The sequence below is a fragment of the Triturus cristatus genome, chromosome 10, assembly GCF_964204655.1.
Source record: "Triturus cristatus chromosome 10, aTriCri1.1, whole genome shotgun sequence".
NCBI lineage: Eukaryota > Metazoa > Chordata > Amphibia > Caudata > Salamandridae > Triturus > Triturus cristatus.
The window spans coordinates 277,978,016-278,005,543 of NC_140593.1; the positions used below are offsets into that span (position 1 = coordinate 277,978,016).

Sequence of the window (27,528 nt, forward strand, 5' to 3'; positions counted from 1 at the left end):
GCAGCTGCCTCTTCTGGTGAGCCTACCTTCTTTCTCGTTGATACCGGAGATATTTTTTTCAAGTAGAAGGGGAGGCAGGCCTTGCATGTAGTGTCAAAGTGGTCAGGGGCGATGCAGAGGTAGCACAGTTCATGGTTCTCTGACCAGAAGGTATTTGCTGTGGCCCCAGGAACAGTATTGGAATGTCATCTGTGTCAAAAACATGGAGTCAGTGCCCATGTGCATTGCCAACTAAGGAAGAAGTCACACTGCATTTTGTGCCTCGAAAGACTTTAATTGAAGAAAAGAAAACTTGCAAACGTCTAAGCCCAACACTAGATAGCAGGAAAATGCAGTGCATGTGTACCTACAGGAAAACATTCCACGAATATATATATATATATATATATATATATATATATATATATATATATATATATATATATATATATATATATATATATGTGTGTGTGTATATATATATATATACACACATATGCACACACATATATACACACATGTATATATATATATATACACCCACACACATGTATGCATATACACACACACACGTATATATATATACTCATGTACATACACACACACATACATGTACACACATATACACACACATGTATCTACACACACACATGTACACACATATACATACACATACATACACACAGACATGTATACATACACATATACATACACACATGTATATACATATACACATATATACATACACACATGTATACATACACACAGATTTAAACACATACATATATACATACGCATACATATATACATACACACATATGCATACACACACGATTACACACATGCATACACACGATTACACACATATATGCACACACACATGATTACACACACATATATGCATACATATACATACATGCACACACACACATACAGACACATTTATATACACATATATATACATGCACACATATATACGTATACATGTGTGCATATATATATATATATGTGCGCATATACACACACACACAGACGCACATATACATACGCGCACACATATATATATATATATACACCCACACACACACATAGACACACACATATATACACACACACATATATACACACACACACACACACATATATACACACACACACACACACATATATACACACACACACACACACACACACACACACACACACATATATATATATATATATATATATATATATATACACATACACACACACACTCACTCACTTATTCTCAAAAGTCATATGAACATCTTACCTGAATGTTGTCCTGGCGAGGTTTGTAGTTCTTTCTGGTGCAGTGCTCGAAGCTCTTTTTTCTCGTCTATGCTGCTTCTGATCAAATTGTTTCTAAGTTCTCTCAGAGCTTCTTCTTTCTCTGTTCTAAGGTTTTCACAAACCACTTCCAGATGAGCAGAATGAATTTGTGTAAGACTAATGCGCTGGGCTTCCATCAGCAACCTTACATCCGCCTAGCCGTGAAAACAACTATGGTTTAATAATGTATACTTGGAAATACACTTCTGGTTATAGAGACAAATAGTGGACTTAGATCAGCAATAGACATTTTACCAAGCCAGAGTAAGAGTGGCATAAAAGATACTAAGTCAAGGTTTTTTGGTACAGATTCAATAAAAGAGCAATAGATTCACATTTCATGTAGAACCTTATACCAAAAGCTGAGAAAAGAAATGAGCAGAGCAAGCAGGTATATTTTAAAATAAACTCATCGGTGAAGGTTAACAAGGATCAAGAGAGTTTGAAATCTGAACAGTGGAGGGTGAGCAAAAACCAAAGCCAGGCACTCCCTGACAAGTACTCAGCTACAAGTGAATTTCAATTTATTACAGCAAACTTTTAATTTATTACAGCTATTTTGTGCAAGGAAGATATGAAAAATTATAATGGAGCCAAACCCCAAACTGCTGGACCTACTTTTTTATTTGATACTTTCTTAAAACAATTTATTTAGGATTGTCCTCATTTACACAAAACTGACTTGAAACTTGTTTTCATGCTACTGGCGTTTTGACTCTATTCTCCCCTCAAGTACTTTTGTGAATGTTTCATTTTACTTCAAATATGCTGGTAGATATGTAATGCATTGTGTGGTAAAACTTGATACACTTTATCATAACTAGTGAATGAAATACACAGAATGGAAAAGATATGCAATGGTAGCTCAACTGACTAGTGGGCATGACATTAGTTCACAGACTAGTGATCAAAGCCATGAGATAAGGGGAACGATATTTGGATAAGGACAGCTAATCAAAAGGCAAAATATGAAGAGTTTTCCAAAAACTTTTAAATGAAATGATAAAAACAACAAAATGTTGTAGGGTGGGTGGAACCCCAAGACTGAAGCCCTGCTCACTTGCACAACAGTGTGCTTGGAAATGCCTGTAGTCAACTGAGAGACCAGAACAGCCCCAAAAAAGAGGAGCTCTTCTGGAGCCATTTCTGAGAGGGGACCACCGCGAAAACTTAGCAGCGACTCCTGCAACCCTCCCAGAGTGCTAATCGTAAGCATGTACTGTGCACAAAGCCGGCGTTAGTGGTGGTGGCGCCCTTCCCTCCCCAATGCTTTACTCCACGTACAAGGAGGGGAAGCTCCAACTGATATGGTGGATGAGGGACAACAGGGCAAAGTGAAGACAATAAGAGCCACTGGGCTTAACTAGGTTGGAGTGGGACCAGCACAGAGCCATAAGGCGTGAGCAAGCGAGGAGAGCACCGGGAAAGTCTTAACACCCGTCAGGCAAAGAATAGTCCACAATCATCAGCGCTGCTGAAGGCAGTATTGAAACGGGACCCAAAATGCAGTGCACTTGCAATTTAGAGCAAACAGCATATTGGAGCCAGAATAAGGCAAGTCCCATGGGAAGGGCAGCACGGTGGAGAACTGGCACACATGCCAGGCGGATGCCATGGAGGACTTTTTTGTGCCACAAGAGAAAGCAAAAAAGGAACAAGCTGAGCCTGTTGGAAATGTGGCCTTTCCTGCAGGCGAGAAGACCCATTTACAATTATTCCAGGCTCTACACACTGACCTGATTGCCACCAGGAGCAATATAGAACTAGCGGGGAAGGCCATCAAAGGACAACTGGAAACCCTGTCAGCGCAGGTGCAATCTGTGGAGCAGGAGGAGGTGTATCAGAGACACCAGGTCCAGGACTTGGAGAGACAAATAGAGGAGACTGGTAAAGCAATTGAGAGGATGGCCACATTTAGAGACTGCCCAACTGAGGGACTCACCATGAGATTGGCCACTTGTATAATATAGGAGTTGGACAATGCTTTGGGTTCTCGGGTTCCTTAGTCACATTACGGAGAAATCACTCACAGCAGAGATGGAAGAGGTGCTAAGGGTTCGCCTGGGAGAACACAAGATGATGGAACCACATTTGGTTAAAACTGCTTACTGAATTACCTTCAAAATCAGTGGAGACACACTAAAGGAGGGGGTACAATAATGGGGACTTAAATCTATGGACTGCCCAGGGAAAATACTTAATGAAACAGCAATGCAGAAATACCGTGAAGTTGGGGTGAATGCGGACGTCTTTGTTTTTGTTCCACTGACCTGAGTCCACTATCCCTTTTCAGGAAATGAGCACTCTTGGAATTCTGTAAAGCCCACAAAGCTTTGAGTGGAACATCGTAGAAAGAAGTATCAGTTAAGAAAAAATAGCAATGGCCAAGGCGTTCTTGGATGGCCTGAGCACCGTGGCTGGCTCAGAAATCAATGATCAAGATGATTAATATTGAAGTTCTTGTGGGGACTTGTGGGTCTGAGAAAACCAGGTGGGTAGGGGTACTTCCGGGAGGAGGCTTTGGGGGTGTGTGGGGAGGGGCAGGGAGATGGGTTGGCAGGCTTAGAAGAGGCTTGCTGTGGGTTATGCACAATAATCATCTTTGTTTATTTCACTGTTTTTTGCTCCATTGGGCCTACTTGCGGTGAAAAAAGTGGTAATATAGAAGCAGATTTAATATTTTCGAAACTTGCACACTATGGTTCTATGATCAAGCATGCTGCTCCTGACAGTACAGGACAGTGTAATGTGTTCATCTGAATTTCCTGCAGATGTGTTTATTCAATAAAAAGATTGCTAGCAAAAACAACAGGGAAATGCATTCTTAAAAAACACAAAGCGGAGTCAGAACAAGAATGCAATTGTAGGGAAACCTCTCAAGATGCATTAATGTTGAGTTCACAAACAGGAAACCATGGGCAGTGTCGCTAATAGTTTGGCACTCACTGCCGAAAGATGGGGTCAAGACATTTCAAGGTCTTGACGATCAAACACTTTCTGTATATAGTAGTATGGAAGCTTCTTTTTAAACTTGGTAATGAGTACCAAGTCAGATATTAAACTACGGGTCTATCTCAATCACGGTGGTACATTTTAAATAGTCTTCCGCCTTAGAATGAGTAGCAGAGTTCAAATATATGTTTGCGACTGATCGCCAACGCCTAAATGACTTTGCTCCAGGCTGCTTGAGCAGGGTCTGGTGGACAGACTAATGCAGCCACTCCAGAAGTCGGTGTTTGACCTTATGATCACAGGCTCAAATATCGGTGGCTCAACTCAGCCTTTCACCCTGCCAAGGTGGATAAAATTAATGCCATTGAAATGGGTAGAAAACATCTGTTATTCATAGGCAAGATGCCCCAGTAGGTGATAGTGCAAGCGCTTTTGAACTCATTGGTCCTTCCTTCAAAACGTAAACCTGCCAAAATAGGATTTTCAGGAAATACATTCTGCAGGAGCTAATTCTCTAACATTCCTTTGCTATTATTACCTTATTTGAATCTGTTTACACTTGTCAAATATTTTGCAACCAAATAAACGTCACATCTACCCTATCACACATGCACCCTTTTGCATGGCAAATGCACATTCCTAGCTGGTATCCGGCTAGTGTTCTATGTAGTAGCCTAGACCCCCATAACCTAACATCAAAGATTGAATTAAGTCATCATCTGGTGAAGACGTCCGTTTGATAATACCTGGAGCTACAGCCAAGGAACAGCTTCCTTTCTAACAGACGTCTGTCTGGTATAAAGTAAGAATCATCCAGAGGTTCTAAGGGTGGCCCTGTGCTTCGGCCCTACTGCCCTGAAAGCTGGGTACTTGTACTGCAGAGATTAAACAAAGGCCGCTTAAACTCACTTTGCTCACCCGGGAAGCAGTAGCCAGAAGCAAGGACCTAAGACCAAGTAGAGGTGGGCATATGGTTGCTACTTGATCCACCAACACACAAATATTGCAAGAGTGAGCCCATAAGGTTTCCCAGTCGGTTGTGATGACCGAATGATAGTAGAGCTCTAATAGACATCCAAAAGAGAAGGCAATCAGAAGATTCTATTACAAACTTTATTCCAAAGGTACCTCAAAAAAACGGAATGGTAAAGTTTAGAGATTAGTTAAGCAATGACACCTATGACAATTAATATCACTGCAACGGCACAATGTTATTCTTTGGCGGGCAAAGATGCATCAATTGCATAATACCATCCTCTGATTGAGCAGCACCTTGGATAGTTCACTCTATATGCCTTTTGCTGCAGTTTGCCTCAGATTTTACTGCACCTGAGAGTATTTAGGGCCAGTAGCAGGAAGGGGAGACTTCTGTGTAGCAAAACAGCTGATTATGTATTAGGTACAGTCTTAAGGCCTGCATTTGTAGGGTTAGAAGTTCCCCGTGTATTTATGAATGTCTAAAGCTATAGAGGTCAATTGGAGTTGATGGAATGTATGCGTCCAAATTCTACCATGAAGCAAGACCTTGCGGGTAAATGAAAATTATAAATCTGGAGCTGTAGGTTTTGGTGGTGAAAATCTCAGCACTATAAGTGAACGTGATGGTAATGGCAAATTTTGATACTGCAAGAAAATGATTTGGTCTATGGAGCTGGACATGCTGGAATCATGAGTGGCTTTGAGGAATGGGTGCTATGGAAGAGTTGGTGATGCAGAAACCATGTCAGACCTCAAGATAGAGATATAACACAGGGTGGAATAACAACACTGTTTTGACAGAATCCGGCATCCATGCCTGCAAACATGTACAGTCAGAGTTATGACCCTGAAGCCACGTCAGTGGCCACCAGGCATAATCTCGTCTGTCGGGTACCAATACTAATTTAATTTTTTAAGTGTTCGATGGCAGTCCGAGTGTGCCCGCCAGGTGAAACCACAAGCCTCATGTGGTCAGCTACTATCATAGTAGTGGCTTCAGGATTACTATAAACATTTAACAATGCTGACATTTTGCCAAATTATCTAAGGTTATTCAATATAGTTTAAGCATAAGGCATATTAGCACCCCTGTTGATTTGGATCTATATTACAATCTGCCTTAAGCATTGCATCCATCTGCAATATTAGCTATCTTAACTTACGCTGACAACTCTGTCTTACTTTCAGACACATCAAATTTTTAATCAAATTACACATTCACAATGATGGGGAAAAAAAGCAGAAAATGAAAGTTAAAAAAAAAAACGTGGGTTTCAATAATTGTTCGAAATGGGACAGTACATGGCTCTTAATAAAGAAAAAATGTAGGCAGTGTCCCAGTAATGTTACTTGGGTACAATACTGAACGCCAACCTTGCATGGAAGTGCCATTTAAAGCTTAGGTGCGCTTTGGTGTCCTTGGTTTTAAAGAAGACTCAAGAGACCTTTTGGTGAATGTGGAGTTTGTGAATTGCCTACTGCTTTTACAACAATAATGTAACCAACTCAAAAGTATGGTACCGCTAGTTTTTTTGAATAACTTCGCCCCAAAACTTAGTCTATTTGTTCTATTTCTGAAAAGCGTCACTTCAAGGTAGTCTCGGTTTGGATTTGGGGCGCATAGCTTTTTCGTCTTAACAGATCAACAAACTTGCTTATACATGTTTAAATGCTGGAAAGCAGAGGGTGGTCTGCTCAAAAAGTCTTAGGCTACTATTTTTATATGGGCCTAACAGAAGGATCTTTACCACCACTCTGCAATATAGTGCCCAATTTAATAAGACTGAATGCTGAAGGAGCCCCTTGCACTGTCCAGTTTGCAGCTTAAATCTTTTTGGAAAGTAAGGGCTAGTTAATGTTCCTTTGTTAAGGATATACAAGAGTGACATAAGTGATACAATTGTTGTTCTCTGCATCCGTAGACCATCCCTTGACAAGCTTACTTAGATTTGAACTTGCATGTAAAAGTGAAACACACAAAACTGACAGCATTTGGCAAGGTACTGATAAAATAAACTCTGTAGAACAAAGACTGCAATGAATTCTAATTGGCTTCTGTCCTGCATTACCAAAGAATAATTTTCAGTACAGCACGTATTTGGACATTAAAATCACTTTATGTTTGCAGGGGACCTCAAATCGTAATATCTGTCGGGTGGTGAAAATTGTGCATTTAGTTAGAGCTGAATTACGGAAAACCAACAACAAGTGTCATGACTAATGGTCTTACAGATTGTCTGTTACATAGGAATTATGCATTAGGTCACTTTCAGTATTTATTTACAGATATCTCGATATTTTGGCTACACACAAAACATTAAAGTCCCTGCCCATGTATAGCATTCCTTTTATTGGCTGAATACAAGTGTTGATTACTGGCAGCATTTTATTGATCAATCAAATTAAAGTAGCTAGGGAACTTTTTACTGCAACACCTGTAGTATCTGCAGGGTACATAAACTTGTTGCCCACCTCTATAGAGCAGCTACCAGACGGCCTAACATTAGAGACATATATATATATTTTTTTACATTAATGAGGCAACATAAGCGAAGAGTAATGAAGATCAATAAGCAAATCAATGAGGCGCACAATATCCATCCAAGGAACACTTATTCAATGAGGAATGCACCAAGAGTAAGTTTGGCAGTAGTCAAGACTGGAGAATATACATACTCTGGACGAGTTCCTCATTGCCGAAAACGGCTTGGCCAACTGGTCCATCTGCTGAGTTTCATTATTGCGAACATTATTTTCACACTCATTATATCTCAAGATCATTATTCTGCACAAGTGTTTCTTGGATGGTTGCCTGAACTCACTACATTTATCCTATTTGGACTTGATTATGCACTGAGGAGACCTGTGATTGGACGAAACTAGTTGGCTGCCCTCTTGTATACATTGAAGAGGAATATAAAGGATAAAGAAAATTGCCTGACCATTATTGTGCACCTAATTGTCTTATTAATCTTCCTCACTTATGTTGGCTCTCTAATGTAAAAAAAAAAAAAAGTCTAATTTTATTGATTTTGTTTGAGTTTTGTTTTGCGGAGTATATGACACATTTTAAACAAAAAGAACTAACGGCAAACCAGGGTCAAGCACTTCCAGTCCATGTATAATAGCAATTCGTGTGGTGGTGCAAACTCTTCCCACACCCGCCGTCCAAGGGTGTTATATAGAAGCCAGAAACAGAATAATTGGAAGGTGCACTCGTTTCAAAGTCAGTGAAGTGAAGTGAGTCGCTTATAACCGGCAGTATCGTTACTGCCGGTTATTATGCCGCATGAAACACTACTCCACATCGCTCAAGATATTCCTTCTCACTAAATATAAGTGAGTGGCCAAGTCTATATAAATCATTTGATTGGGATTGTTCAGCCTGAGAGAGCTCTACATTTGCTCTACACAATTGAGGCCAATTGTGGACCGACTACTTAGGAGCCCTGACGAAGTTCCCACTGGCAAAGAATTGGGAACGAAACGCGTTGGCTGTGTGCCAGTTTTGAACAATTTGTTGAATAAAAGGACTTTTTGTACAGAATAAGCGACTCACTTCACTGACTTTGAAACGAGTGCACCTTCCAATTATTCTGTATATGACACATTTTGTATAAAACAATAATAGAACAGGAACATGATACATTATCATTGTTAAAAAAAAAGGATGAGTTGTTCTTTCAGGCTGCTCAGCACAAAATACACCTCTTGAAAGGAGACCAAATTAAAGGTGAGCTAATATAATTAGTACAAAGAAAAAATATATATATTATAAACATGCTTGCTTATTGTATGTGTTGACTCCTTTTGACATACCTGTTCAGACTTTAGTATATCGAGCTGCTGCTGAAGTTCATCCGTTCTCTGCTGTGCACTAAGAACTAGCAGTGACTGATGTGATAATTTCTCAGTCACCTGATGCAACTGATCCAACAGAGACTGGTTTTCTTCAATAAGTTTATTATGTGCTTGTTTGTCTTGATTTGTGGTCAAAACCACATGAAGGGACCTATCTAAACTAGAAACATCTTCTTCATTGTTTTTTACTACTGTATCTGGATAAAACTGTGGGCTTACATTGGAAATAAAGAGGTCGGTTGAAGTTATTTCTTTCTCTCTAATGATGTCATTGTCACATGCTGTTTGGTGCTCTAACATATTGTGACTGCTCACTTCCAGTTCTTTACATCTCATCAGCATGCTTTCTTTCTCCTGTTTTAAAAATGAGACTTTCTCATTCAATTGAACAATTTCAGTGTGTTTTAGGTTCAACTGTTCAGTTACATTTGAAAGCCTTACTGACAGTTCTAGTTTCTCACGCTGAACTATCTCAAGTTTTTCCATTAATTCTGTTGTGTCCTTTTCAACAACAACTCCGCCATCAGTGTTATCAGCACTAAAGGCTGGGTTGTCTCTAAGGTCTTCAAGCACCGTTTTCTTTACTTCCAACACTGTGTCTTGGTTTTTCTGCAAACGTTTCAGATCTTCATTAAGGGCTTTCAGCTTGGATTCATATTCTGCTTCCTGCTTAATTTTACTCAGTTCTAGATCAGTCTTTACTTTTATAAGGCACGCATATTCTTCTTTCAACTCCTGATAGTTGACTTCAAAATTTTTCTCGGCAAAGGAAAATGTGTTCCTTTGTCGCCTGATTTCCTCCTTAAGCTGAATGTCTTGTTTTCGGAGATGTTCATTTTCAACAGTAAGTTTTTCTATCTCTTTTAAGAATTTTATATTATTGTCACTAGAGAAAACACTTCCAATTGAAGTTAATGGTTCTTTCCTAGATTCCAAAATATCTTGTTTCTGATTTGCTCTTAATGTCACGTTTTCATCTTTCAGAAGTCTATTATGCATCTTTAGCTCTGTACACCTGTCGTTGAAATGTTTTTCTTGATCCATTAGCTCCTTTTCGAGCAGCTCAACTTTAAGCTGAAGCTCCTGAACTTCTTCCTCTAGAGAACCCTTTTCCTTTTCTCCTTTTCTAAGAACTTCTATCTCCTTCTGAAGTTGAAGTATTTGAAAGGACATTTCTTCAGATTTGGAATTCACAGTGGATTGCTGCAAGTCATTTAGTTTTGAAATCTCAAGCATTAATTGATTCTGTTTAGCTATTAGGGAGTCATTTTCATACTGCATAGCATTCATTTGTTTTGTTAACTCTTTCTGTACACTTTCAACTTGATGATTATACTGCCCAGCCAGGTTATCTTTTAGGTTTTCAATATTAGTTTTGTGCTCTATTTCTAAATCCTCCCTAAGCTTAGACAGCTCTTCTTCATGACTAAATAAAAGCTGTGTTCGCAGTCTCTCTAATTCAGCTTCCTGAGACTCCGCCATTCTGTCCAAAACAGCATCTTTCTCCCTTTCCATCATCTCCAGTTTAATTTTATAATTAGTAACCTCTGCCTCATGTTTTGATTCCAATTCTTTGATGAACTCGGATGCTGAATCGATCTGAGCCTTTAGATCGTCAATTGTATCCTGGAATTTGCCTGCTTCACTAAGTTTACCTTCTTTGTCAGCGATATTCTCTTTTGCTCTACGAATCTGTTCCCTCGAGTACTCCAGCTCCTGGAGAAGGTCGTCAATCTTTCGCTGCAAAGAAACGTTTTCAGAAGACACTGTTTCAAGTTGCTGTGAAAATTCTTGTGTAATTGTATCCCTTTGAAAGTTAGCATCTTGCAGTTTTACATTTAGTTCATTAATTGCAGCATTCATTATATGTACTTGTTCCTCATTTAGGGCTTCGCTTGATGAATATTCCAAACTTGTTCGTTTCTCCTCTTCTCTATGTTGGGCCATCATTTTACTAATTTCCAATGAATGCTGATTGACCAGTTCTTGCTTCATCTGGACAATCTGCTGTCCATACATCTCATCTAATTCTGCTCGAAGCTGTTCCAGCTTTTTCTGCATTTCCATTTCATTTTTTTGTGTAATCTCAATTTCTGCCAGACTGCCTTTATGATATTGTTTCTGAAGTGCTTCAACAGAGCCCATTAGCTGTTTTATTTCCTCAGAAGACTGTCTTTCCTTTTGTTTGGAATTAGTTAGTTCTACTGTAAGATTGTAGGTCTCTTGGTTTTTGAGAGTTATCTGTTCTTTTAATTCAACTAGAGACCTGGTAGCGGCTAACAGACTTTCTTTAAGCTGAAATGCATTATTTTCTTCTACTGTCAATGTTCTTTTTAATTCTTCAATGATTTCATCTCTTTCTAGCAGTTCCTTTTTGTAGCGGTTCTCAACGTCATTTGAACGCTCCACCTTAAAAGGTATCAAAACATTTTATATCACTTTAACATACTTTAAAAACAAGTCCGTCATAACTATGACAAAGGTTAACAAGTCAATCTGCTGGTCATAAAATATATTGTTTATTCTAATTTAATTACTGTTCACCCTAATAAGCGGACTATGAGCTCTAATAAGAGATAAGAGTTAGTTTTGAGGCAAAATTAACAATTGGCCCGGTCAACTCAAGATTTACGTTACTCCATGATGACATGAAACTAACAATTACAAGTGGCTCTATTATACGTTGTTGGTGCAGATATGAACCCATTGTCATCAATACTTTTCCAACTTTTAGGAAAATTCCGAGAGACTGGCGGCAAATGATATCAGAATGAACTTCCCATCTTGAGATGAGCACTGTATGCTTGAGAGCCATGCCTAATCCTTTCTGTGCTCCCTGAGAAAACAGGCCCAAACATGTAAATCTGCTCAGGTTCAAATTAATATAACAGACCACCAGAAAACTAGGTAACTAGGACATGGGCAAAACACATTGGTAATCAAAAATACTATTAGATGAAAACAATTTATATCACCAATACGCAAACAAAGGACACCGCTTACACCCAGCTGCCTTATGACTCCTAAATGTTGGCAAAATATTGTAAACTGGAGCAATGTTTTAAGGACTCTCGCTGTCTTACATGATCAGAACCCCTCCATTACTGCCGCAGCTATCAACATCATAAGGGATATGTCACTGCTACGTAGACTTTAGAGAGCTCCCTTAAACTGCTCCTAATGTTACCAGGGAACATCTTTTCTACAGCTTTTCAGTCAGGATGGAAGAGGAACCCGTGAAGTATGAATAGGACTACTATAAGGCAGTGTGCACCAGAAACATTCATCATACTTTTTCTGTCCCGGAACACTGACAATTAAAACAAAAGGTTGTAGGCAGGTCCTGCATGCTGGAATATCTTTTTAATGGACATTTCATTTTAAAACTAGCTCTAAATTGAGCAAATGCTGCAAGAACAAAAATAAAATTGTGAAAAATGGTGTTCTTTCTTTTATGATTACACAGCACTTTCTGATGGGCACAGAAGAATACAGTAGTTACCACATACATTAAAAGAGATCAGAAGACTAGGCACTGTTTTGCTGCAAATGATGCATTTGTTCAACGCATAGGATATATCTCAGCATATAAGAAACATGGGAGCCATATTTTGCTTGAGTTTTAAAAAAATTTCACTGCTCTGTATACCATGGAATGTGAGTTACAACAGTACACTATTGAATCTGCCTCCAGTTTGCAAATTTGCAGCTACCTACTTGCACATTTATTAAATGTTGGATTTACAGTGTTGTTTTTTATTAATAAAAATACTCATGTCATGTCTTATTGAAATATTTCTAAATGATGCCCTTGTAGTAAATGGCAGTGGACAAGTGCCTATCCCATTTTCATTCACACAATACAAATAAATATTATTTGTTTTGGTTCATACAAAATGTATTATACTCTTTTCTAAACAGAAGCTACATTTCCTCCATACTCAGTGTTTGTCTTTATAAGGACAGCTGCAGTCCCCCCTACTGCAATTGGATCCCCGGAACCATACCTGCATGGACATGAAGTGTTTAGCAGGATATTTTATGCTGTCAGACATTCTTTGTGACCTGAGCTTTTGTGAAAGAACAAATTGTCTTAATATCAGTGGCAGCGATCAATTTAAAGAACTGGTGAGAATAGTGGAAATTAACAGATCCCTTGTTAACTCATGCTCTTACATGCCAGTATTTCTCACATGTGTTGGTTAAACACACACCATTGCCCAAAAATGCCTTTTACAGTACTATCTGAGACTAAATCTGAAAATCAGGTGTATTATGGTTACTGTACAGTATAATAGCCGGCTTTGTGCAGGTAGTCCTACACTTAGTGAGTTAGTTCATTGTTTTTTTTTTTTTTATATTTACTATTACACTTTTTTTTTTTTTTTTATAAAACCTTTATTCATCAAAAATAAGGACACAGCTATTCAGCCGACAACCCGGAGGTGCGGCAGCTTCAAGAGAGCAATACACAGAAGCATCCACAGTGCATAGAAAGGAGAAACAAAAAGGTTCCATTTTAAATACACACAAACACAAACCAAACCCAAGCAAGGCGAAGTACACTGAATACACCTGGTGATTGCCCCTCAGGGGAGACCGGACCCCCTTCGTCTATCAGTCACAGCGCTGTGATAAGAGGAAAAAGGGGAAAAGCAGAGGCCCAAGAAGTCAATTAACAATCAAAACATATGTACAGAGCTGGAAAGAATGCTAAGGAGAGAGCTGCTCCTCGGGGGGATCCAGATCAGGGGCAAGGCATATGCCCCCCCTATATTGGTTCCAACGCCCCCAAATGGCATGCCACTTCCGAGGGCGCCCTCTAGCGCAATATACCGTCTTTTCCCTGAACATATTCCAGTCCATGTTTTCCTTCCACGCAGCCAATGTGGGGGGTCCCACAGAGCCCCACAGGCGCGCAATGTCTCGCTTAGCCACCATGTTACCCAGAGTCACCCACTGGGTCTGTGCCTCATCGTGGTCAGCAGGCCCCCAAACGTTCAGGAGACAACACCGCGCCTCCGGCTGCATAACAATGCCCGTCACCTCCCCCATTACCGCATGGACTCTCCTCCAGAATTCCATGATGACGCCACATTCCCAAATGATATGCAGGAAGGTACCCACCATACCACAGCCCCTCCTACATAAGCCCTCCTCAGAAAATCCCATATGAACCAACCTTGGCCCCGTAACATAGACTCTGTGGAGTATTTTGAGCTGCACCAGCCGCAGACGCGACGGGATCGCAACCTCCTTAGGAGAGGAAACCGCAGACTGCCAGTCCTCGTCATCCAGCTCGAGTCCATCCCTAATCCATTGATCCCGCAGCCCCAATAGCAGGTCAGCCCGAACATTAATCAATTTCTTATAGATAAGAGAGATCGTACTCTCCGGCATATGGCCATCGAGGATCCGGTCCTCCAATGGAGAGGATTCAGGCACCTTCTCACCTTCTACGAGAACTGACCGCAGGGCATGACGCACCTGAACATAGCGGAAAAACTCAGATTTCCCCAACTCATACTCCTTCTGCAGCTCTTCAAAGGACTTCACCCTCCCCTTGATCAGCAAATCTCCAACCCTGGAGATACCGATCAAGTCCCATTTCTCAAAACCTTTGGTATGCCAAAGCTTCCCTAATTTGTCAGACTCAAACAACGGGGTAGCAAGGGTGAGCCTATCCTTCCAGCCCAGCGAGTCAGTCGCCAACTTCCACACCCGCACCGCCACCCCCGTGGGCCCTGTGAGGGACGAGTCCAGCGATCTTGAGTACAACGCTCGGTGATAATTACCGCCGCGCAACAACCATCGGTCCATGGCGTAGCCGGGGCTTAGAGCCGGACCATAGAAACCATGATTAATCGCGCTCAACTGGGTGGCCCAGTAATAGCGTCGAATGTCCGGAAGCGCAATACCCCCGTCGTACCACGGAAGCGTCAACTTAGCAATCGCAATGCGCGGCCGCCCATCCCACAACAACGATCGTTGGAGGCTCTCAACCTCCCGAAAGTAACTGGCCGGTACCCAGTCAAGAGTATTCTGCAAGGCGTAGAGGAACCGAGGAAGAGACATCATTTTGAACAAAGCGGCGCGTCCGAGGAGGGAGACCGGCATCCTCCGCCAGGCCGCAACATCCCGCCGCAAACGCGCCAGGGGAGGGAGCAGGTTCCTCTCATACCGCAAAGTGGAGTCAGTGGAGATAAAAATCCCCAGGTACATGAAGCCCTGCTGGGCGATCTGAATCGAACAAGTTCGCGGGACGTCGCCGCTCAGAACATACAAATATGATTTACTCCAATTGATGACGAGACCAGAGTTCTTACCAAAAGATGTCAGAACGTCACAAACCACTATAAGCGAGTTCTTGGGCGAGGCGAGATATAACAGGATGTCATCGGCATAGAGCGAAATACGGTCCTCGTGATCAGGCGACCATCTAAGTCCACGTATATCCGGGTGCCAGCGTATCCACGCCGCCAGCGGCTCGAGGGCAAGGGCGAACAACAAAGGCGACAGGGGGCAACCCTGCCGGGTGCCCCTCCCAAGCTGGAACGGAGTCAACGCTCGCCCATTTACAGCAACACTCGCAAGAGGACCCTCATAAAGCAACCTCACCCAGCTCACAAAACCAGGGCCAAAGCCGAACTTGGCAAGCACCACCCACAGGTATGCCCATTCCACCGTATCAAACGCCATCGTGGCATCAAGAGACGCCACAATAGCTGGTTCACGCAGCGTGCTCGCCCTGGCAATTACTCCATGAAGTCGCCTAAGGTTTAACGCAGTGTTACGGTGTGGGATAAAACCCGATTGATCCGGGTGGATCAGGTCTCCAAGTACCCTGACCAGGCGGCCCGCCAGGATTTTAGCCAGAATTTTCGGCTCAGCATTAAGGAGTGATATCGGCCGATAGGAGGCACACTTATCCCGGGGTTTACCATCCTTATGGATCACAACAATCGTCGCCAGTCGCTGGTCCAACGGAAGGGACCCACTCCCCCGCGCCTCCACAAACATGGCGCGCAGGTGAGGAGCGACCCTATCCGGAAACAGCTTATACAAGTCAATCGGCCAACCATTTGGGCCTGAGGCCTTGCCCGAGTGCAGCGCGCGGATAGCACCCGCCACCTCATCAACCGTTATATCTCCATCGAGGTCATCTCTATCTACGTCAGAAAGGCAGGGCAGAGCGATGTCACGCAGGAGGTCACGCGAATCCTCAGTTGGCCTATCCGAAACCGAGGTGTAAACCATACGGAAATAATCCGAAAAACACTGTACTATACCCTCGGGATCAACAACCACCTCTCCCCCCTCTCTCGTCAGCTCCGGCACCACTCTATTAACACGTTCTTTTTTGTCCAGCCACGCTAGGAGTTTCCCGGCCTTATCGCCAACATCGTACAAGCGACCCTGCTGTTCCCTACCGAGGGTCTTGGCGGCATTCGTCACCAGGTCCCTATATTCCGCTTGCTTCAAGCTCAGATCATGCAGTGAGGCCGCTGTAACCTCCCCCTCCAGGGCCACCTCTAAAGCCGCGATCTCATCCTCAACCTGCATAACCTCGCCATCTCTCCGCCGCTTGGCGGCCACTACCAAGGAGAGGGCCTCCCCCCTCAACACGGTCTTAAATGCTTCCCACAACGACACAGCCGAGTCAACGGAACCCTGATTGTCCTTAAAATAGTGATCAACTGTCTTCAGCAGCGCACTGCGCATCTTGGGATCACGGAAGTACCAGGGGTTAATAGGAGCAACCCTGCCCCCTCCCTCGCGGCCGACATCCAGCCGGACCCACACTGGCGAATGATCAAATATGCCCCGTGCCATATGCCTAGCCTCAGATACCAATGAGGCGTGCGCAGCCCGAGTGAGCAGATAATCAATCCGAGAGAGACTACCATGCGCCCCGGAGTGGAAGGTATATTGGCTCTGTGTGGGGTGCCGGAGCCTCCAGCAGTCTACCAAACCGAATGTATCTATAAAATCTGGAAGCCACTTCTGAGCCCCCCCGGTGTCCCTGGGCGGGTACCTATCTAGCAACCCAGAGCCGACAGCATTAAAGTCTCCCCCCACCACTAGCATACCCTCCAGGAGGTCCAACAAGGCCCTGCCCAGATCTGCAAACGTGGAGGCCTGCAGGGCAGGAGGGACATAAACCGAAACCAACACCAACGTTCTTCCCTCCCACCTCCCCGCCACCGCCACAAACCTCCCCCTATCATCAACAATGGTGGAGTCCACCTCGAAAGGTAGTGAAGCTCTAACTAGGATACCCACACCCCTGGAGCCTGAGGAGAATCCCGAGTGGGCGATGAATTTGTAACCTTTTCTATTAAGAGCATGGCAAGTATTACCTATAAGGTGTGTCTCCTGCAGTAGGGCCACATCCGGCAAAGACCGTTTCAAGAACTGCAAGACTATCCCCCGCTTAATACGATCTCCCAAGCCATTAACATTCCAGCTAATATTATTGAAGCCCCTACCCCCCATCCCCACACAGAAAGAGGCCCACCCCACACCCGAAGTGCCACCAGTAAACAACCCTGACAACCATTACTACGCCTTGCAAAAACAAACCCCCCAACAACCCCAAAATCCCAACTCCACCCCCCACCCTGCACCCCTGCTGCAGCTTAAAAAGCCCCCCCAACTTGCAGTGTGCCTGTCGCCCTACCATAACGCAAAACTACAAAAAGTACCCTGAGGGAGGAAAGAGCTCCCATCTTCCTCCCGCAACCCTCCGTATTACTGCAATCAGCTCAAGTTATTGTCCTGAACCAAAGCAAGTCAGACTGGCCCCAAAGGCATCAACCCTGCCCATCCCGGTCACCCTCCACGTCTGTGGCAGCATCCCCGCCAGTCCGTCGTCGGGGCAAAGCGTCCAACCAGTCTCCGGCCATAGCAGGCGACTCAAAGAAGAAAGTCCGGTCCTCATACACCATACGTAATCTGGCAGGGAAAAGCATAGCATACTTCAGGTCCCGCTCCCGAAGACGTCTCTTCACCCCCAGGAAACTCTGCCTTTGCTTTTGCACCAGCTGGGTGAAGTCAGGATAGAAATTCACTGATGCGTTCTGATAAGGGACCGGGCCCGTCACCCGCGATGCTTGCAGGATAGTGTCCCGATCTCGGAAGAGAAAGAGCCGGGCGACAATCGGTCTCGGAGGGGCTCTCGGCCTGGGCCTCCCGCCAGGAACTCTGTGAGCCCGCTCGACTGCAAAACATTTCCAAAGGCCCTTAGGCTTCAGATGGTTAAGCACCAAGTCCTCCACGAGCAGATCTGCGGAGATCTCGTCCGAGGATTCCGGGACCCCAGTAATGCGCACGTTGTTGCGCCTGGCCCGGCCCTCAAAGTCCTCCAGCCGGCGGGCGGAGAGGTCGTTCTCGGCCCGCAGCTTACAAACTTCGGTCTGAAGTTCCGAGACATCATCAGCGAGGCCTGTGGTCTTGAGATCAAGGGATTTAACCCGCTCATTAGTTTTGCCCAAATCCGCGCGGATCAGGTTGACATCCACCAAGATAGTATCCACTTTATGCGCCAGGGCATCAAACTGTCTCCCAATCGAGGCCTGCATCCCCTCGAGCGCACCCATGACATCCTGCAACGAGAGCTCCGAGGTCGGGGATGAGGCGGCCTTCTGTACGTCCAGCGACTGGCCCGATCCCCCAGGCGATCCCTTCTGCTGGGCATAGCGATCCATATTATTGGATTGGGTATAGGCTCCCCGCCTGGTAGCCTTGGGTTTCAGCCTATCCACCTCTGCTTTACCCGACATATCTGGCACCGAGCAACCCGGTGCAAGGAGACGACCCTCTCTCAGTCAGAGGGAACAGGAGAAGCCAGATCTGCAATAACCAGGCAGAGTAGGGCGCAAGGCGTCCAGAGGATGATAAAGCATCTGAAGGCACTCCCGGGCCAAGGCAAACAAAGGGCGAGAAAGTGAAAGTGAAAGTACGGCGTTCTCCGTCCGCCAGTTCACACCTCGCCAGGCCGCTGTTGTTCAATTAGAGGCCGGGCATCCTGCCAACGCCAGCCCCTGGCATCCCTCGGAGATAGGCCTCAATCTTCCGCCATGCACAACTCCGGTTCCCGGTGGGCGATCCGAGCCCGGGCAGCATCAATCGCCTCAGCAATGAGTCATCTGCAAGATGCCGTGCATATAAAACAGGATTTAAGACAGGATAATCGACGGAGGGCGCGTGGGTCCCGGGAGCTCAAAGCTCACGCGGCCATCTTGGTCAAGCGCTAGGCTCCTCCCCGAGTTAGTTCATTGTTGATGTTGTGATTGTTTTCCAACCCAAATAGAATATCTGGCTTTTTTCATGAGGAGCAGTAGTAGGTTTAGCTGCTGTTACATGAAAAAAAATTATGGTGCGTATTTTGAACATCTCTTAAGTAATAGATAAGGAAAGGTTCTTTTGGACAGGGTTCTGGGTTGGATAGAGGAGAATGGGATTTTGACTACCTTTCAGGGAGGCTTTAGGACTAGTATTTCCACTTTAGACCAGATTTTTCGCCTGCAGGTCTTGTACTGGAAAACAGCCTTGGTTGAGGGTGGCAGCCTCTACCTGGTATTTGTGGACCTGCGGGCAGCTTTTGATTTAGTTCCTCGAACTAAACTATGGCAAGTCTTGGCATACATGGGCCTTCCATCTTACCTATTGACAGTCCTATCCAGGCTTCATACTAATAATTACGCCCAAGTAAGATGTGGCAAATACGGTGAGCTTACGGATTGCTTTCCCGTTCAAAAAGGCGTTTGACAAGGTTGTGTCCTAGCCCCTACACTGTTTAGCCTTTACATTAATGGTCTTATTGACCATTTGAACTGTGTAGTAAATAATGATGCCCCTAAACTATTATCAGGACGTGTGCCCGCATTGATGTTCGCAGATGATACTCTGTTACTGTCCAGAACATCTTCGGGCATACAAAATATACTGAACGGCTTTGCAAAGTTCTGTGAGTCAAGAGGACTAGAAATAAACCTGGCGAAAACCAAATACATGATTTTTAATCCCCCTAAGCGGGTGCGTCCAAATACCGTCTTATTTGATATTCCCCTTGAGAGAGTTAAAACTTTCGTCTATTTGGGCGTGACTTTAACGGAGGATTTCGGCTGGAAGTCTCAGATTGCTAAGTCAACGCTGAAGCTCGCTCAATTGGCAGGGGGTGTGAATAAAGTTTTTAAAAGATCGAGTTTCAAACCTGTGTCTCCCGCCCTTGAAATCTATTGTAGACAGGCTAGAGTGGCTGCAATTTATGGGGCCGAACTCTGGGGACATAAGCAGTCAGTGTCTCTTTCTAGGGCTGAGCAATCCTTTTTAAGATCCCTTTTAGGGCTTCCTTCCAGTACACCAATGATCCCCCTTAGGTTTGATCTTGGGCTAGTCCCAATAGAGGAGATTATCAGTGCAAGACCTATTTTGTACTGGAAAAGGCTGTGGTCAGTGCCTGAATTGTCTTCGTACAAATTAGAATTCTTAGAGATCTGGCCTGCTCTTAAATTTAAAAATATCCCCTGGCTTTTGCACATTAATGCAGTTTGTACTCAATTAGGACTCCCGGAATTGTGGGCAAACCCGGAGGCAAGTTGCCCAGGGATACCAAGGAAGGAAATTCTTTCTTTGTTGTCCTGGAAAAACCTTACCTCACTTTTGAGTTATTCTGCTAAGGGTAGGTTAACTTTAGAATTTCTCATGGTTAAACAAGATCCTAAACTTGAGAAATTCATGGACCAAATAGAACCACCACTTGCCCGCAAATTGTATATTCAATTAAGATATGGTACCTTACCGGTTAGGTCCTTTTCCTCCAAGTGGCAGGTACGAAATTTGGAGAGTTGTCCTGCTTGCAATTACAAATTAGAGTCTGTTGCACATGTGCTTTTTTTTTTGTCCTGCTTATTATCAAATTAGGAAAAGTTGGCTAATTCCCATTTGCAGGAATCTGGGTTTTCGCCATTTCAAGCAGGCCTGTAGGACTCTAAGTTATGATACTGACCCAATTATTGTTTTTGCTGTATCCCGCTATCTCTACAGTATGTGGCGTAGGAGACAAACGTTTTTAACATAAATACTTCATAGTGATGACTTGTAGTTTATTCTTTTTTAACAAACTTTTAAACTCTGAATATTATTTATTGTCTTATCCGGATTTATATAATCGATTATGTATGTATGTGTACTTTTATGGTCTTTTCGACCGAAATAAAGTTATCAAATGAAATAAGGAAATAAGATAAGGGCAGTTACAACTTTAACCAATGATAAAGCATCTTCGCAAAATATCTTAGACTTAGCATAACTCCACTATAAATAAATACTATCAACAGTCCCACAACATAGCTTGGAAAACCAAGGAAACATCCCTCTCAGCCTATTTGGGGTTGGTATACAAATGGCAGGATTTAGGCAATTCAGTTTTCAATGCTTAGTTTCTGTGGATTTCAGTGGTGTTTTCTCAGTGTTTTACAAGACTTTTGGAATCAGTGCTCATTCCTAACTAGTTATTCCTAGCTTCCTAACATCCACAATAGGCAAATGGTGCATTCCTAGTGTCTACAAACTTGTTTTTTTGCAGTGATTGCTACAAAGCACATATTGAATTTAAAGGGGGAAGTAATGCAGGGTATGTAGTGTCTTCCCACTGGCAAGGTGTTCAATGAACTTGTGTCAGACTACTTTAAGCACAGAAAGTCTGTGTACTGCACAGTCACGCATAACTCACATCTCATTACCCTCGTTCACATCTCATCATGCCAGGGCTCAGTCTGCTTTATATGTTTATTAACGGAATTTAAACATAAGAGTGCTATATTTAAATGGTTTAATAAAAACTTCCTGAACACAGTTTGGAGCCATTCACCTACTCCTTACTAAATATCATGACATTGCAGGGGTGGTCAACCCTGCCAACACCATAGTACCTGGCAGATGGGAGTAGACACCTTAGACAAAATAGATAAGCACAAATGTGGTCTACAAAAGAAAACCACATAATCCCATACACCTCCTTCAGTCAAAAAAGGGCAATATAGTCTCACATTCATAACATGGAAAAGAGTATCGTGAAACACTTTCGGATGCCACATGTTTTTAACGTTTTATACCTCTATTGCCTGATGATATTTGATTCTATCTTGCAGAACTGTTATTTGTTTTTGGTACTCTTCGTTATGTCTCTCACAGCTCTTTATTTGCAGCACTTGCTCTTCGAGTTGCTGTTGATGAGTGAGGATTTGCTGTTTGGCATGTAGTAGATCAGCAGCTGTAGAGGTGTGACTGGTATTCCTTAGTGTTTCACCAGCCTGCAACTTTATGCAAACAAAATGAAGAAACATGTGAACATATTTAAGTAATGCATAGAAAACAAGGACTTAGGTGTTTCTCCACAGCAAGACACAATTTGGCAAATCAGATAACATTTTCACAGTGCTGTGTAAACCTAGTGATATCCTAACTTAATATTTAATTTGCACATCTGTTACAATTACTGTTAAAATGCACAGACTGGTTTTAAATAGAATTCCACTGCAACAAAGCATCTTAATTAGACCCAAAACCCTATTTTACCCAGATGTGCATTAGTCCATGAAACAACCAATGCTAAAGCTAAAGATTTCCTTGTGATAACTTCCTTCCTCTAGCTGCATAATCAGTTTGCGCACATGAGCACATCATGCAGGTCAAGATCTCTTCCATGCAGACACACGACATCGCCAGTTCCCTTCCTGGAAAAAGAGCCGATCGGTGTGTGTTTTTGACCATTGGTTGAGGCGTCATTTGAAAGCTAACATTAACAAAGAGGGACCTATGAAAATAGAGTACAGGAGTAACCATCAAGATACATTTATCTTTCTTTTACTTCCTTGGTCTGTTCCATTATCAACTTGAAGGTACATTCCAGAGAAATTGAGAATCAGAAAGGGAAGAGGAGGTGAAGAGGGCATTTGGCACCATAGGCCACAATAAACAGGTTGCAGAGAACGTTTTGGACAAATCTTACACTGCTCAATGAATATGCATCAGATGTTGAATGGGCAGAATGTGTGTGTGTTGGCCTTCTGAGAAGCCCAGCATATGTTGTGGAAAGATACAAGGCTGAAGAATGCCACTGATTGCTTTAGTACTGGTAAAATGTGCTTAAACATTGTCTTAAATCACAAAAAGGTTGGCCAAAGGAACGCAGGTGGCTCTTTGTTTTAACCTAACAGGGTAAAGAGAGCCGATGTACTTATTAAGATGGAAATCCAACAGTACTTTTAAGACACAGGATAGATGAGCCTTGGGGAACATCCTGTCCATATGGACAAATGATGAAAGGTTCTGATGAACAAAAAGACTTTCAACTCATGTAAGCATGTGGTTTAGAACAGCAAACATATTAATAAAATCTTCCATTAAAGAATTTTAAATCACGAGGTCAGGGTTCAAAAAGGTAAATACATGAACTAGGTTCTGACCCCAATAAGCAATGTGATACAAAACATAGAGGAAACTGCTACATTAGGCTTCTCAGATAGCTTCGGACAGCCTCTCTACACACGCAGGGAACACCTCTCTAAGGCTAGATACAATAGGCACCACTTAGTGAGATGTAATTTTTGTAGCTATCTATAGCTGCACCCCCATCCAGAGAGGACATTAAAAAAGGCATTATTCACTGAATGGTGAACAAACTGGTCAAGTGGCAGTATGTCCTTCACTTACTCTTGTACATAATTCTGGTCGAGGGACTACTAGTAGCCACCACAACATCTAAGCTCTCAGAGAAAAGACAATGCTCTTCAGAGTGGTGGTGAATCACATGTGCAATACTATGCATCTGTTTGTGAGAAACAAAAGATGCCCCAATACACTAGATATCTGTTTTCTGACTGTTGCTCTGTGCCTTTGGGCTTTGCAGCACAGCATGTTCCTTATAGTCTCCCACGCTTCAGACAGCATCAGTGGGTAACTCGTGCAGGTATCTTCACACGTCACATCGAAGAGAATTTCTGTAGGAATTCGACCCTGCAATTAATGCCCATGGTCGTCTACCAATAAATGCCTTTGACATTCGCCTAAATGAAAAATATGACTTGGATCCCTAGGGAACAGCTTGAAGAGGAACTGAACATGAGCACTCATGTATACTTTCCTTTCCACTCTACTGGAGATAAGGAAGAGACTAGGGTGCTCTGTCCTCCCTGTTTGGCTGCACTCTTTCTCATCACGGCTCATCTTAAACACATTGTTCCTGAAGAGCGTTTGAATATACAGGTGTCTCCTCAGAGAGCTTAGACATTGTGGTGGCTACTAGTAAGAACTATGTACAAGAGTAAATGATGGACATTTTGCCATTTGACTCAATTTGTTCACCCATTCAGTCATTAATGCCTTTTTTATGTCCTCACTGGTGGAGTGCACATTATCCCTGGCTCAGTGTTGCCTATTGTATTATGCCTGGGAGAGGTGTTGCCTGCAAGGGTAAAGAGGCTGTCAGATGCTATCCGAGAAGCCTAATGGATCGGTTTTCTATCACATCACTTACTGGGGGGGGGGGGAGGGGGGGGGACACGGACAGACAGACAGACAGACACACACACACCATTTGGTGATGCACCAGTATTGGCTGAAGTTACTCCTAAGAGCCTTGGGTGTGCAGTGGTGAGACCTGTATCAGCTCATGTTAATCTAAGATTTAGATTGGCAAGTGGGGAGGGTAAGGTCAATTACTCCTTGATGTGATGCATCTCCAATGTCAGGCAACTACCCTAATGGCTAATGTGGCTGGCTATACTGAGAAACAAGACCAGTGAGGGCTGGTCACTCTCAGAGCTTCAGCTTTTTGTGCCTCCTGTTGCCTTTCTAGGGCAACTAGAGTGACAGCGTGCCCAAACACTGAGCAAAGTCGGCATCCTGAACTTTTTCAAGCAATGGGGCTCGCCCCTTCCTAGTGCTCTTCTAAACTGCCATCTGTACAGTTCAGGAGCTGCGTTTCACTACAAGATGCAGTCAGGCGATGGATTCACCTTGTCAGGCTAAGACAGCAAAAGAGGCCAGTGACAGGGTCTAGCCTTGATGCACCAGTGCAAGTCTCAGTAGAGGACTGAAACTAATAACAATTGCATTGAATCAGAACAGAAGAATTGCCCACAACTGCTCCTGAAATATTTATGAGCAGGGTTCTAATCATACTCACAACATGCTGCTACACAATTGTTACCCACTGTGCTACACACTAAAAAACATTGATAAGGTACATTTAAAACATCCCACAAATGCTAAACATTTCTTTCCTGCATAATATCTTACTATGAAAACTGTAAGTCTTTAGCTTCCACTGATACTCTTGCAACCATTATGCTTGTTGGTTAATTAAAACAAATATGCATGTATGCTTTGATTCTGAATGTGCTCCTGCTGAGTGTTTATGATTTGTAGTTGAGCATCTGTCATTTTACGCAATGCTAATGGGCATTTGTATAGCACAACATGTGCCCATTACTTCATGCCAACAACGTTTTTTTTCCATTAAGACAATTGATTTACAAACCACTTCTGGTGTACATGAGTGGTTTAAAAAGTGTGGGTTATCTGCACACTTATGATGCTTTGTAGTATTCCAACCTACTACACGTTAATACTGTGCACTGTGCTCTCTCTCCATGGCGATTTGCAATGAGAGATCGGGTGTTGAGGCTCTGTTTCTAACCTGTGAAGTTATTTTGAAGTTCACTGAATCCTGATGGATGTCATGTGACAATAGCGTGCTGTAATATTCAGCTGAATATAAGTTTTTCGAACACGTGCAGCCACATACCAGGGTTGTCGAACATCTAGGCTGCCGAAATGCATTGCAGTTGCATTCGTTATTTCATTCTGTTCTCATGTAGTTCTTATGTCAGTACTATTATTAAGCACAGTACTCCACTGCTCCCAAACTTGCTTTGCACCGCACTAGAGACAATATGTGAACTGTAATTTGCCATTTGTTTCAAATAAGTTGCATTTCATATTGCAGTGTGATGAATTATAAGTTGTTCCAAGACAGGCAGGAGTTGTTTCTTAATCAATACTGCTTTGTCGCTGCATTCTGATATTTGTAATGTGCATTCATACTGGGACAAAAATAACTACCAACCCCAAGTTCAAAGAAAAAAAGAGGACTGGAAAAGTTGTGCACTTGCCGTGGAACAACTAGAAAATTCATGCTTATGTTGGCCAGTCTATTATGTCTAATGCTTTAATAGATAAGGCAGTAGTGTAATCACACCTCATAAGATGAGATGGGAATAGCATTTAATCAGCTTGTAATACCAGTGGATCTGGAATGATTTTATAGCTAGGGATATGAGGGTGTGTTGTGATATAAGGAGGCACAGGGTGGTCTCAAATGTAAGTTTGAGGAGAGTTGTGGCAAACACCTAAATGGGGTGTGATGGAGGCACCAAGAATAGGAACACAATTCTCCTTTAGTGCTTTGAGTCAAAGAGGTAATGATAAACTGAATGTAAGTGCATTTTAAAGCGACTTTATTGATGTGGTAATCACATGGGCTGTGGTTATTAACTATGCTGGTGTATTGTGATGTGAGGGGATGGCAGGGATGGAGAAAGGCGGGGGAATGCCAAGCAAAAGTAGTGTGATGTGTGTTTCAATTATATGGTTTGTCTGGACTTCTAATGTGCTAAAGAGTCTTGGTTTGTGAGATGTGGACTGTGTTTTGGGGGATTAGTTAGGTGCTCTATGGTGGTGGTAAAGGAGTTCACTGAGAAAAAGAACTGAATTTAGTTTCATGGGATATGTGTTAGACTGAAGAGGTGGGACTCAAGAGGTGGGATGGGGTCATTGTCTGTAAGTTCCAGGATTTCAGGTGGACCTCAAGTTGTAATCCGTGGGAGCGTGTCCCATTTGGTTTGGAATCAGCTGCCCTTTCCGCTCAGACAGTGCTCCGACTACCTTGGGTTCAGAAAGATACTAAAGACCACCCTTTTCTTAGAATGACACTGCCCCATCACCTCCGCATAGCTCTGCAAGCGCTGAGAGACCCCTTCGGGGGTGATTCATGCGCTCTACAAACTATTTAACATAACATAACATAACATTGTGCATGACCACAGCGTGGTGACTACCAGAAGGTATAGTGTAGTGATATTACGGTTGTGCTTGCAATGCTGACTGGAGGAAGGAGAAATACATTTACGTTGGGCATTGATGCAGTGGGTGAGATGAAGGGATGAATGTGTTCTTTTATTTTGCTGTGGAGGGGTATCAAATACGAAACTAGAACAATAGAACGGTGAAGTGTTGCTGTTGGTCTGCTGCAGTGAGGTGCGAGTTTGTGCTTATCAGAGTGGATATAAAACACCGAGGTACAATGTGGTCGAGGCATTGGGTTTGTTTTGTAGTGGC

The 27,528-nt window shown here is 43.1% G+C and overlaps 1 protein-coding gene across 5 annotated transcripts in view; it reads right to left on the reverse strand.

Moving 5' to 3' along the window:
- The window catches only part of AKAP9 (A-kinase anchoring protein 9), a 1,384,828-nt gene that overhangs the window by 1,130,533 nt on the left and 226,767 nt on the right, over window positions 1-27,528 (reverse strand). For all 5 annotated transcript variants that reach the window (XM_085631105.1, XM_085631108.1, XM_085631107.1 and 2 more), the window contains 3 exons: window positions 22,242-22,445; window positions 9,082-11,532; window positions 1,274-1,487 (listed from right to left, as the gene is read on the reverse strand). In XM_085631105.1, the coding sequence (XP_085487231.1) occupies window positions 1,274-1,487; window positions 9,082-11,532; window positions 22,242-22,445 (2,869 nt within the window). The remainder of the gene's footprint in view (window positions 1-1,273; window positions 1,488-9,081; window positions 11,533-22,241; window positions 22,446-27,528) is intronic.